Source organism: Choloepus didactylus, chromosome 9 (genome assembly GCF_015220235.1).
Source record: "Choloepus didactylus isolate mChoDid1 chromosome 9, mChoDid1.pri, whole genome shotgun sequence".
NCBI classification, from domain to species: Eukaryota; Metazoa; Chordata; class Mammalia; order Pilosa; family Megalonychidae; genus Choloepus; species Choloepus didactylus.
The window spans coordinates 25,642,064-25,654,298 of NC_051315.1; the positions used below are offsets into that span (position 1 = coordinate 25,642,064).

Here is a 12,235-nt window from a genome sequence, read left to right on the forward strand (position 1 = left end):
ATAAGGCATAGAGAGAGGAGACAGACAAAGCTCAGACATAATATACCCTGGGAACTTTCCGTGCATGCCCCAGGCCTTTGCCCTACTGGAAAGTGCCTTGCTGATATACTTAAATGAAGCAGAAAATAGAGCCCATGTCCAGAGGACCCTATATTAAGTGGGAGAATGCGGTCGCAGTTAAATCGTCTGGGGGGATGGCGGCCGGTTGCTGAACCCTCGGCTCTCGGCGTTGCTCGGAGGGTACCGGCGGCGGGGGCTCTTTCCCGGAGGCGAGGGCGAGGCGGGGGACTTGGCCAGGTCCCCGGCGGTGGCGTGCAAGGTATGGAGGGCGGCGAGAAAGGAACAGGCGGGACACTTTTTTCAGGAGGGTAAAGCCAAGAGCCTTTATTAGGGGTGAGCACAGGTTATATAGGCTGGCATAGAGGGCGGGGGTTGTTACAAGCCAATGCTGAGGGGATAAAGGCTAGGATTGGTTCTGAGAGGGTGCGGAGGTTAGGATTGGTTCTAAGAGGGCTCGGAGGTTGTTTGAAAAGGGGCGGGAGTTGCTCTGGCAACGGTGTCTGGCAACAGTGTATGCGCACTGGTGGTGGCGGGAGTTGCTCTGGCAACGGGGGGTGTGCGGGCAAGATAAGGGGGTGGGGAAAAGGCGGTTCCCTCCGGCAAGCCTCCCCTAAGGGTGGTATTTTGGGTGAGGAAATGGGGCCTGCCTCCGGCCTCACTTTCTCAGGCCTGGGGGGCTGTGGAGGGCACTGTCGCCCGTGCCCACCACCCTCCCCAGGGGCTGATCAGGTCCCCCAGCCCAGGCCCGCCAAGTCGAAGCACGTAATCAGTATCCCGCAGGAGAAACAAGATTTACATTCTTCAAGCAACTTTTAAGGACACCTACCATATCTTATTCAACTTCTGATTCCCCCATATGGCTAGGCCTGTCATAGTTATTTAAAACCATCTCATTAGTTTTATGACTAAATTAATAGTAGATTTTAATTTGAGAGGAGTCTGATGTGAAATATATCCAGGCTTACCCTGTGGCCAGTAGACCCAATTCTAGGGAGAAAATTAGGATGGGTTCTCAGGAAAATGAGTCTTCAGACCCATAAATGAGGGCCTTAACCTTTAATTCGTGGGAGGGCTTTTGGGGTCTACCTAAAGCATAAACAATAATGTGTTTGTGAATATACATATGTGTGTATCTGCCCGCCTTCTCTCTATATATATGTATATATGTATGTGTGTGTGTGTGTGTATATATATACACATATAAGTATATTAATCTGGGGAGAGGGTCTGTAATTTCATGTTCTCCCAGTGTGAATGTATATTGCAACAGTCACTCAGGAGAACAATTAAGCAATATGTATCAGAAATTATATGTTCATACATTTTGACCTAAAATTTCTCTCCTTGGAATTTATCAGACAGATGTATTACATATCTACTAAAAGAAGTATAAATTATATCCATTACATGAATTCCTGTTATTTAGCAAATGACTGGAAACAATCTAACTACCCATAAATAGAATAATGATAAAACATAAATATGGTACAACTGTGCAATGTTATCTCATAGAGATACTAAAAAGAATAAGGTAGACCTGTCTTTATGAACTAGCATGGTAATAGTTCCAGCATATATTAAGTGGGAAAAAATTGCAAATTAAAGTGAATGATATGCAGCATTTGTGTGTTTTTTAAAAGGTGCATGGGGCGGGGGGGGAGGGGATCTCATATGCTTGTATGTGCAAAAAAGAAAAAAAAACTGTGAAGGGGAATACACAAGGAAACTGGTAGCAGTGGTAGCTCCTGGGTAGGGAACTGAGAGAAGGTGGCCAGAAGAACTATTTTTCACTGCACATTTTTTCTAATTGTTTAAAATTTTATCCTATTCATTATATTCTTTTAAAAAGTTATATTAATCATTTGTTTAAGTAACATGGCTAAAAGATCATGAACCACATGCTTCTAGAGAGGAGATTTAATAGCACTGGAACCTCCCAAAACTTCAACTTCATGAGGTTTTGTTGGTAATGTGAATATAAGATGAATTCTCACTCACAGAATTTTTTCTTGCCAATGTAAAAAACTTAGAATAAGAGACTTCATCATTTGTGTTTCAAAGAGATCAGAGTCAAAGCTGTGTTAAAAGTTTTATCACCATAGAGAAGTATCATTACTATATGGAAGACTCATTCTAAAACCTATGAAGCTTGAAAATGTCTTGTAAGCAAAAACTATAATAGGTAGACATAATATAATTGAAAGTAATTGTGATTTTATTCAAAACAAGTGTTGTTTACAATAGATTTGTATTGTTTTTAACCCATAGAAGCCTTTAGAATAAGATGCTGATATGTGTATTTTGGACTTGCAGTTAATTACATTCATGTACTGTAATGAACCTTCTTTATGTGCATATCTTTCAGAAAGGAATGCAGTTCCTTTGGGATGCTAAGTCATTGCCTTTGTCAGTTCAATTCTAAGTTTAGCCAGCTATATACTCATATAAAATAGAGAAAAATTTAAAAAAACCATTAGCTTGCTTAAAACAGCTCAATTTTCTATCACATAGAAAAATCATACATACAATCAAACTATGTTTTAAATAATAAAAGTCACTAAATGGAATAGAATAGTTGGCTAATCTGTTTTCCTTACCTCTAGCAGACACCAAATCCAAAATTATGTCTATTTTTACATATGTAATCATAATTTTACAGTAATTCAGTAAATTAATTAGCTTGAATTGATTAGCTTGTTTGGCTATGTAGTTTTGTTGACCTAACATCACTCAGGAAGCAAAGCCACCACAAATGGCCTTTGCATGTGGAGTTGTTTTGTTTTTTAATTACAGTTTTCTTTTGTTCTTTTTTATGTTGTCAAAATGATTTGAAATACAGCTGTTTTACATTTATTCAACTGTACACACTTACACATAAAATCAGAATAGCCTGCCAGTTGATTAGACTTTATGAAATAATGATTGCCTGTGTTTGGCGTCGTGAAAGAATTTTTATTGACTAACTTAAATTTTACATTTTCACCTGTTTTGTTGACAGTTGATAGCTATCATATATAGGTACTTCCACTTATGCTTATGAAAGTTTCAGAATTCAGATGAGATATAAAACCTTTATCTAAATGTTTTAGTGCCATGCAGTTATAACCTATTTATTTGAGGGTTAGTTCACTAAAGGTCAGAGTAATGCAAACTGTTTTGTCTGTAAAAGACCATGGAAAATGGTTCCATATAATATAATTTAGAGTTAGGTTTGTTTTGTTTTTTTTTTTTCCCACAAATATAGTTTCTGGGAAAGAACCATATTCCAATGTTCCAGGAATGGACCTTGTCAATTCCTGATTATTTCTGGCAGTTTGCGGAGTATGCCAGCAATCGCTAACATCTGCAGTGTAGTATGCAGTGGCTAAGGTGCTGATGTTTGTTTCAAATCCAGAACTAATGGCCGGGCTTGGGTTGTCATACATAATGGTACTTTCTCTCTGTCAAATGCCATAGACTTCTGTATGCTAAGCTGCTTCTTTTTATCTCTATTTTAAACAGATGGCCGAGTAAAAATTTGGGTTTATGGCGTTTCAGGTGTCAGTTTTCTTATCATGATTTTCCTAGTATTCACTTCCTACCTTGTTTGGTAAGTACTAATTAGTAAAATGTTTATTTTCCATATTTTTATGGGTGGCCTATTTTACTACTAAAAGAAAACTTAGAATATATTCACATACCATACAGTCATACAAAGCACACAATGTGAATATATCTCAATAAAATTGAATTATTAAAAAAAAAAAGAAGAAAAAAAAGAAAACTTAGGTCAGGATCATTGGCCCTTGAAGCCACAACTAATCTCTAGTAGTGGAAATTGGAATCCAATGTTCCCAAATTCGGTAGTTGAAATAGGAGATGGTTATCTTTATTGTGCTCATTTAAAATAACAACATTCTTCTGTTTGGTTTTTGAAAAATATCAGAAAGTATAAAAAGCAAGTCAAGAGGCAGGACATTTTCACGTTAGTATTTTGAGTAAAACCTTTTAGATGAGTGATTTTCAGCCTTGACTGCATCTTAGCATCTTCTGAGGAGTTTTAAATAATACTGATGTTTTGCTGCTCTCCCAAAGATGCTGATTTTATTAGTCTCAGGTATGGTCAGGTCATCCGTATTTTTCAAAGCTGCCCAGAAAATTGTAATATGCAGCCAAGGTTGAGAGCCACTACTTTAGATAATTCTAGTTCTAAAATGCCTATTTTGATCAGTTAAGTTAAACTGACCAGAAGGTTCAAATAACCTATTAGTGCACTTTAAATATTAGAGCCAGGTGATTCTCTACACTGACCAGCTATGAGAGAAAATTTAACTGACTGTCAAATCCAGGGACCCCATTTTTTAAGCGACTAGTTCCTAAAAATACATTATTCTCAAAAAAGTGATGATTTTAGTTTATTGTACAGAATATATTTTAGTTGATGAGCTGCTCTTGATACCAGATAGAAATATGTATATTTGAGTGTTTTCAAATGTGTAAAAAATATTTTATTTAGCTTCCTAAGCAGAATTTTCAGACTTTAATATTTAGCCTTGAAATCTGTTTCCAAAGCTACAGGTTTTAATATGTACTGTGGGTCATTGAAAGTCGGCGAAGGATATATGATGACTTTAATTGTTTCTGCCACCTATAGTAATAGAAGTTAAATTTCTAAAAACTGAATTTCTGTCCAACAAATGCTTTCACAATATTATGGTGAAAAGTAACACCTTTAATTAGTAATTCATTCTATAATGAAATCATTTGGCCAATTTTTATGTTTAAGTTGATAAGTTTTGTAAGCATTGCCTAGATCCTGTCTTAATGGTGAAGTTGAAAGCTTTTGATGAGGTTTGGAGTGATAGGAAGTATTTACTACCAGAAAAAAAAAAGTAGAGAAAGAGGAAGAGATCTTAAAATGCAATCCTGAGCATGAAGATTTGACATTTGAAGAACTTCTTATTTTTCAGTGGCCTAATTATGTGAATATTTATGCCTATTTTTCATATCTATTTTTTTTCATACCTGATGCCAGGCCCTAATTATCCCCATCTAGGAATAGCCCAATAGCCCCATATTTGGATTCTCTATACCTGCTGCCTTCCGAAGTGTACAGCCAGATTATTTTTCCTCAAATTTGTCTCCAGATGATTATCCTCCTTTCTGTTCAGACAGTGCGGTGGCTCCTCACAGACAGCAAAAGGAAACTCATGTTTGGGCTGCTTGGCAGAGCAACTGAAGTCTTCCAGACAGCTCTTCCAACTTTACCTCCTCTAACTCCCTATACCCAGAATAAAATAGTAAACTAGACTATTAACGTATACTCAATGTGTTTAATTACACAGTCTCGTTAATAATACTATATTGTGCATTAATATTTCATTATAACATACTATACTAAACCATTTCATTATAACATACTAATTTTTCCATAATTTTTCCAATTATGTAATTTTTTCCAATTATGTATTTTGTAAAGCAGTTTTATTCTAAGTTCACATCTATATTTGAGATCAGTCACTTTGTCATTGATTTCTTTAGTCTCTCTTTCCATAATCAAATACAGTCTGTTGAAATTATCAGATTCCTTTCAATCTGATTTGTTTGAGGTACAGCACTAATTTGAATCTGTCTGTGCTGCTGTTTTCAGAAAATTTTACCCAAGATCCAAGTATCTATTTACATATATTAGGAAAGTTGATCGTTTTATTTTCCCATGTAAGGATACTTATGATCTCCAAGAAAAACAAAAAGCAAAACAACTTTCTATATTGTAATATATTCATAATATGAAAAATTTTTATAGAGTTGAATATAAGACTTACTCCTTTCTGGGCAATACTTTTGGGAGAGGAAAAGCTCATAGCAGTACATGAAAGTGTTACATGTTCAAGGAGCATGATGTATACAACCTACTCTCAACCTACTTTCAAATGTTTAGAGAATAGTAAGGTAGGAAGGAAGGAAGGAAAGGGAGGGAGGGAGGGAGGGAAAGAAAGAGCCAGTGAAAGAAAGAAAGAAAGAAAGAAGGATGGGAAGGGAGGGAAGGAAGGAGGAAGGAAGGAAGGAAAGAGGGAAGGAAGGAAAAAGGGAAGGAAGGAAAGAAAGAGGGATGGAAGGAAGAAAGGAAGGAAAGGAGGGAGGGAGGGAGGGAAGGAATAGCAAATATGGCAAAACATTATAAGTTGGTGGATATGGGTTTCTGGGTGAGAAGTATTTTGGAGTTCTCAGTATGGGATCATATTATTTTTGCAACTGACCTGTAAGTTGGAAATTATTTCAAAATAAAAAGTTTAAAAAAAAAAACAAACTTGTGGTGGAGCACTTAGAATAGTACCTTCCAGTTCATCAAAGAGGCTTCTACTCCTGTGATTTGCTCCCTACATCCCATTCATCTAGAATGGATTTTTCATTATAGCTATTGAGATTCTATCAGTTTTCCCCGGCCCAACTCAAATAATAGCATTTTCCTTGTTAAATAGTCTGGAATAACTTATGTATGCCTCCTCTGTGACATTTATTACATTTTGGTATTGTAATTATTTGTATAAACATCTCCCTCCTCTTCCAAATCCCAAGGACTTTGCAGGGGGAGGTAATGACTATGTTCTATTGATCATTTTTTAGAGCACAAGTTTGATGAATATTTATTGAACAAATGAATAAATGGATAAATAAATAAGTGAATTAGTAAGAACAAATTTGCTGCCCGTGACTTTTGAAGACAAAGGTCAAGAGAAAAGTTCAATATTTATGTGACAAGCATAAAGTACTTTTCATGGATTGCTTTATTTAAGCTTCGCAGTAATCCAATGAGGTGTTGCTACTTTCACCCCCATTTTAGAGAGGCAGTAGTTGATCTTCAGAAAAGTTAACCTAAAGTCAACAGCTTGGCAGAATCAGCTCCAGCTTTGCTTGATGCCAGATTGAATGCTCTTTTTACTGGTCCTTCTGTCTCCGTGTTTCTTTCTCTTAAGTAATCCTAAAAACTCTTTAGATGCAGCATAATGTCTACAGCCTTCACATTTCTTAGAGGTTCCTTGTCTTGCAGGTAACATAAGGGTATACATCTGGGGATAAGCATCATTTGCTGTTACATATGAGCTGCCTTAAGAAATCCAAATAGATCTTTCCACAGCATCTAATTCTATTAAATAGCTCACAGGAAAGTTTGAAGATGATGATTTTGAAGATTTTACATTTTCCCCAAAAATAACAGGCTTAGGATGAGAGAACTAATATAGTATGTCAGGTCTTAGGTATGTATTTTAGATGAAAGCAATTTATTATAAAACTGAGAAATGCTTTTGAGAAAACATAGAAAAATTGTCTTCTTAAAGGCCATTTTGTTCAGATACACCCTTTTGTGCATCTGTCATCAGTGTTCAGGGTTTTAGAAATATTGCTGAAGCCCCAGCTATCCTGGCGATAAAAGATCCATGAGGCAATTACGAGAGCTTGTAGTTGACCTAGACATAGGGCCTGGAAGTCGCTCCAAATAGCTCCATCCATTCTGCCTCACCCAGCACAACTCAGTGAGGGGCTCCGGTTCTTCCCAGGTCCAAAAATGGTACCCCTACCCCCAGAGGCTCTCTCCTCACCCGTAGCTGCCTAAACTAAAGCCTTTTTGCGGCATTCATCAAACTATTTAATCTCTACCGGCCGCAGCATGGGTCCTCGCAGTTTGAATTCAAGAATGCTGAGAAGTGCCAGCACTTGCCTGTCAGTCCACAGTGAGCTTACTTTTCTGGCTTAATGCTTCTATCCTTTGCCAAAATGCAAATGAAGAGGTCACTTTAAAATGTCAGTCAGTTGCCTCTTGCCACCAGGGTTGAAAAATGCTTTTATCCCTTGTGCTGATGCTAGTAGTGGTGGTGGCTGTCGAGAGTGCTCCCCTGGGAAGAGTTATGAGGCCACATCGCGGTTCACCAGGAAAGCATAGACTGATGGGTTAGGGACATCCACCGCCGGTGCAGGATGCCCGGTGGCCCTGGTGCTCTGCACGACGGGTATTTGTGAGGCCTTGTTTGGTGTGATGGGGGTGATCACACCTTCCTTGGTAGCCAGTCCCAATGAGAGTTGAGGAGAAAAAGTGGAGGAAGAAACCTATTTATTTAGGGTAAAAGAGGATACCAGTAAAGAAGAAAGGCAAACCCCCTAGTTGCTGGCTTTGCTGAGGGTAGTCATGCCGCTCAGTTCTTTTTCACCAGCCAGGAAGTTTTGTAAAGCCACAGCTATCCAGCAAAGTTTTGCCTTATTTTGGCAGTTGCTGACGTTTGAGAGGAAGTTTATCTCTTTTAAACTCCATGAAAGTTCACAAATATCATATATTCATAATCGTGATTTTGGTATCTGTCAATTGAGAGATGACATAATATGGAAAGATGAATAATAAATGAGGTCTTGATCCCAGTGATCCCCAAGACATCCTACAGCTCACAGAGATCCAAGGCCTATGTATTAGGAGCTCTCTCTTTTTCCCAGAGGAGGATACAAGGTGCATCATGACATTCACTACATACATAGAAACTGGTATAACAATGCCTGTGTATATTTTAAGCAGAATTTTTCAGGCCTTGCTCACAGCAGCTGGCCAAGTTGACATGACTCTGAGGCATTATTATTGACTCTGTAAAGATGCAACCATCTCTACCCCTCCCACTAGCCCTTAGCAAATGCCAGTTAAAGACGGATTGCCAAAGTCTCTACCACCACCTCCGTTTCTTCCTCTCTGCACTCTCCTTCCCCACCACTTACCCCTTCCCTGCAAAAAAAAAGGGAGGGCAGGAGAGGGGGGATGGGGAAGACCCTTACTGGTGTTTTCAGATAAACGTCCTCATACCCTTTATGACATTAGGACCCCCGCCTTCCCACCTCTCTCACCCCCACCACAGCGGATATACAAGCTGCAATTTGCCTTCTCCATGTGCTCTCTTTGGTACCTTAAGATGCTGTGGATTAGAATGTTCAGGTCCCCATTTCAGCTGGGTTCATTTTTTATGCTGGAGCCTAGGCCCAGAAATATAGGTAGAGCCACTGGAATATACTTATAGGTTAAGATAAAGTTATATTAAATATTATTCAGATAGTTATTCAGTACCGCCTGAGAGAACTGGAACGGACCTGGGAAGCAGGGAAATTGGAGGCTCTCTCCACAGAGGACTCTAAATCATGTTTAGGCAACTCCTCTGCTTCTCTGGCCAGGGAAGGGACCACTGACAGGACTCGGGGTTCCTTTCAGTGTGACTTTGTGACTTTGTTTGTTTGTTATAAATCACATTGTCTTTACCTTTTGGCTTCTGTAATTGACTTCAAACACCAAAACTCAAAATCAGTTTTTCTCCTTAAATTAGAATGTAAGCATTTTAAACTAAATGATTCTCTCTGCAACCAGTTTAATTTTATCAAGCATTTTTTTATTGCAGTAAAAGTCACGTAACATAAAATTTCACCATTTTAACCATTATGCTAAGTAAAAAAAAAAAACACAAAAGACAGCATATAGCATGATTCCTTTTGTGTGAAATGTCCAGAATATGCAAATCCGTAGAGCTAGAAGGCAGACTGTTGTTTGACAGGGTGTGTGGGGAGTAGGGGGACAGTGACTATTAGCGGATATAGGGTTTCCTCCTGGGGCGATGAAAATGTTCTCAAACTAGGGAGTGGTGTTGGTTGCACAACAGTGTGAATGTAGCAAATGCCACTGAATTGTATCCAACAGATAATAAATGCCGCACTAAAATAAATATTAGAGAAAGTTCGAGGCAGGGAGAGAGATTACTCGCTGCTGGTGAGGACAACCCAAAAGAGAGCTGGGCTCAGAAGGAATGGCAAAACCAGGACTGAGGAGGGAAAGGAGCAGTTACATTGGTGGGGATGTATGTGGAAAACTTTGAGCTATAAATATTAATAAATGTAAGTTGAGATTCACCCATACAAAGAAACTAGGAGCATAGTGCAGAATATTTGGCCTGGCCATCTGAGGCATCACTGGGTGATTTGGGAAAGTCACTCAGCTTCAGCTTCTCTCTTCAAGAAAGAAAAATAGCCCTCCCTGGCCTGACAGAGTTGTAGAGCTGAGGTAGTACAGAGACCAGTGAGAATGGCTTTACAGAGAGCAGAACTGGTGAAATTGTTCTGACAGATTCTGGTGACTTCGTAGCTAACTATCAGCTTTCAGGCCCTGGCAGAATTGTGTTTACTTAAAAAAAAAAAAAAAAAAGAAAGAAAGAAAGAAAGAAAAAGAAAAGAAAAAACAGCATAAGGCACAGGAGCCTGGCTGCTCCAGCTGCATATGATGTTAGCATCAGTGATGTGAAGGAAGCAGTAGCTGAGGGATTAGCAAGAAGCAGATGTCCGCATTACTGTGTACAAAGAACAAGAAAGGAAAACAGCCCTTCCACTAAGTTGTTGTTTCCACTAAACCATTCTGAGTTACTGAAAAAATTATGACTTCTCCTTAAAAGAGGGTTAAAGTAGACTGGTATTTATAAAAGAAACCCACAAGTCAGAGAAATGAATCTTTTGTCATTTAACCAAGTGAATGTCTATACCACGAAATTGTATTTGTCGGATGAAACAGAGCTTTTTGAAATTTCTTTATCTGTGGAATTCTTTTTCCTTTGCAGCAAGAAGCCAAAACCACATCAAAGCACACCTCCCCAACAGAAACCTCTGACCTTAGCCTATGATGGAGACTTAGATATGTAACCTGAAAAAGGAATCCAAATGTAGACATCAACTGCCTTAACCACTTTCTTTTGTAGCTCTCAGACTTCTCAGTTTTTTGAGGAATCTCGTGATGTGATATACTGGGCAGAATACAAATACTGCAGAAGTAATTTTGCCTCAGCTTCATTTGAACATGAAGTCAAAGATCATTAAGTCTGCCATTTTGTTTTTGAATTGTTTGTGGGTGTGTTTTGGGTTTTTTTTTTTTTTTTTTGTTTTCCCAAGGGACCTGGAAAACTTTCTCTTCCTGTTTGGAAATGGGAGGAAGAAAACACAATGGAATTCCCGCAGACTTGAGTAAACTTTATCTTCAGCAGCATGATGACAATCTAGAGGAAAGTCCAATCAAGGCATTTACTGTAAATGATGAATCTGACATTGCATTTTTATGCACTATATTAGTGCAAGTCTTTATTCTTCCCATACTTCAATACTGATTCTAAAGTTTACATTGGTTCAAAGATTTTCAAATTGGACTGCCTATTTTCATGAACACAGAGAGAGTGGGTTACCATTTAAGAAATTCTCTGAGTTTTTACCTTTAAATATTGTATTTTGTTTTGTAGACAGGATGATGGCACTTCATGGATTGTATTTATTGACAAAAATAGTGTGCATAATTGTTGGACTAGATGAGAGCTAGGTGGTTTCTGAATGAAATGTATATTGAATGTTAGGAGTGTACAAATGGTTATGTTGGAGAATGAGGTAGATTATTTGATTATTAAAACTGTATTTTAACTAAAACTTAGCCATGTAGATATAGCACTAACCACACTCAGTTTTAATTCAGTTTAATGATGACAAACTCTGCTTTTGTAATTTCAATTTTCTTATCTGAATATTTATAAATTCTTTTTTTGAAATTAATTATCTGACCTCATTTAATATACATCAAACACTGATCCTGTTTGTAGAAAGTCTTGATTTTATAAGGTTTCAGTAATATCTAAAACAACACTTTAAAAGCTGAGACTGTTCTATGAAGATAATTGTTTGTAGTCATAGGTGTTGAAAGTAAGAAGGTGCCATCTTATGGTATTGACTTGTATTTATAACAAATAAAGTGCTCAAGAGACTGCGATGGTGGATCTTGTAGATTTACTCACTCTGATGTGCCCTTGCTTTTTTACGAAAACAGTTTTAATAGCAGTTTTCCTGTGTTGCTGTTTTAAGTTTGACAAATGAAATCGCTGACAGGGAATGGGAACGCTACCCCAGGTTCTCAACACTATTGGGTGCACTATGAAAGAGAGACAATGGATAGCTTTGGAGGAATATTTAAAGCTCAGATAGTATCAGAAGAAACCACTGTCATAGTGCAAACACTGATATGGAAATGACCTGAGAAAATGGAAATATTAGAAATGTGGACAGGCTATAGGATATTTTCATTTGTGCTATGACTTCCATTAACTATTTCACAGCTAAGTAAAGCCCTCCAATTAACTGATTTTGTCCAGTG

General features: G+C 37.9%; 1 protein-coding gene across 7 annotated transcripts in view; it reads left to right on the forward strand.

Annotated features, from left to right (window-relative positions):
- Nucleotides 1-11,843, forward strand: part of THSD7B (thrombospondin type 1 domain containing 7B) — a 952,777-nt gene extending 940,934 nt beyond the window's left edge. For all 7 annotated transcript variants that reach the window (XM_037848906.1, XM_037848908.1, XM_037848910.1 and 4 more), the window contains 2 exons: nucleotides 3,562-3,649; nucleotides 10,668-11,843. In XM_037848906.1, coding sequence (XP_037704834.1) covers nucleotides 3,562-3,649; nucleotides 10,668-10,749 — 170 coding nt within the window. In that variant the 3' untranslated portion in view covers nucleotides 10,750-11,843. The remainder of the gene's footprint in view (nucleotides 1-3,561; nucleotides 3,650-10,667) is intronic.
- Nucleotides 11,844-12,235: the final 392 nt, after the last annotated feature.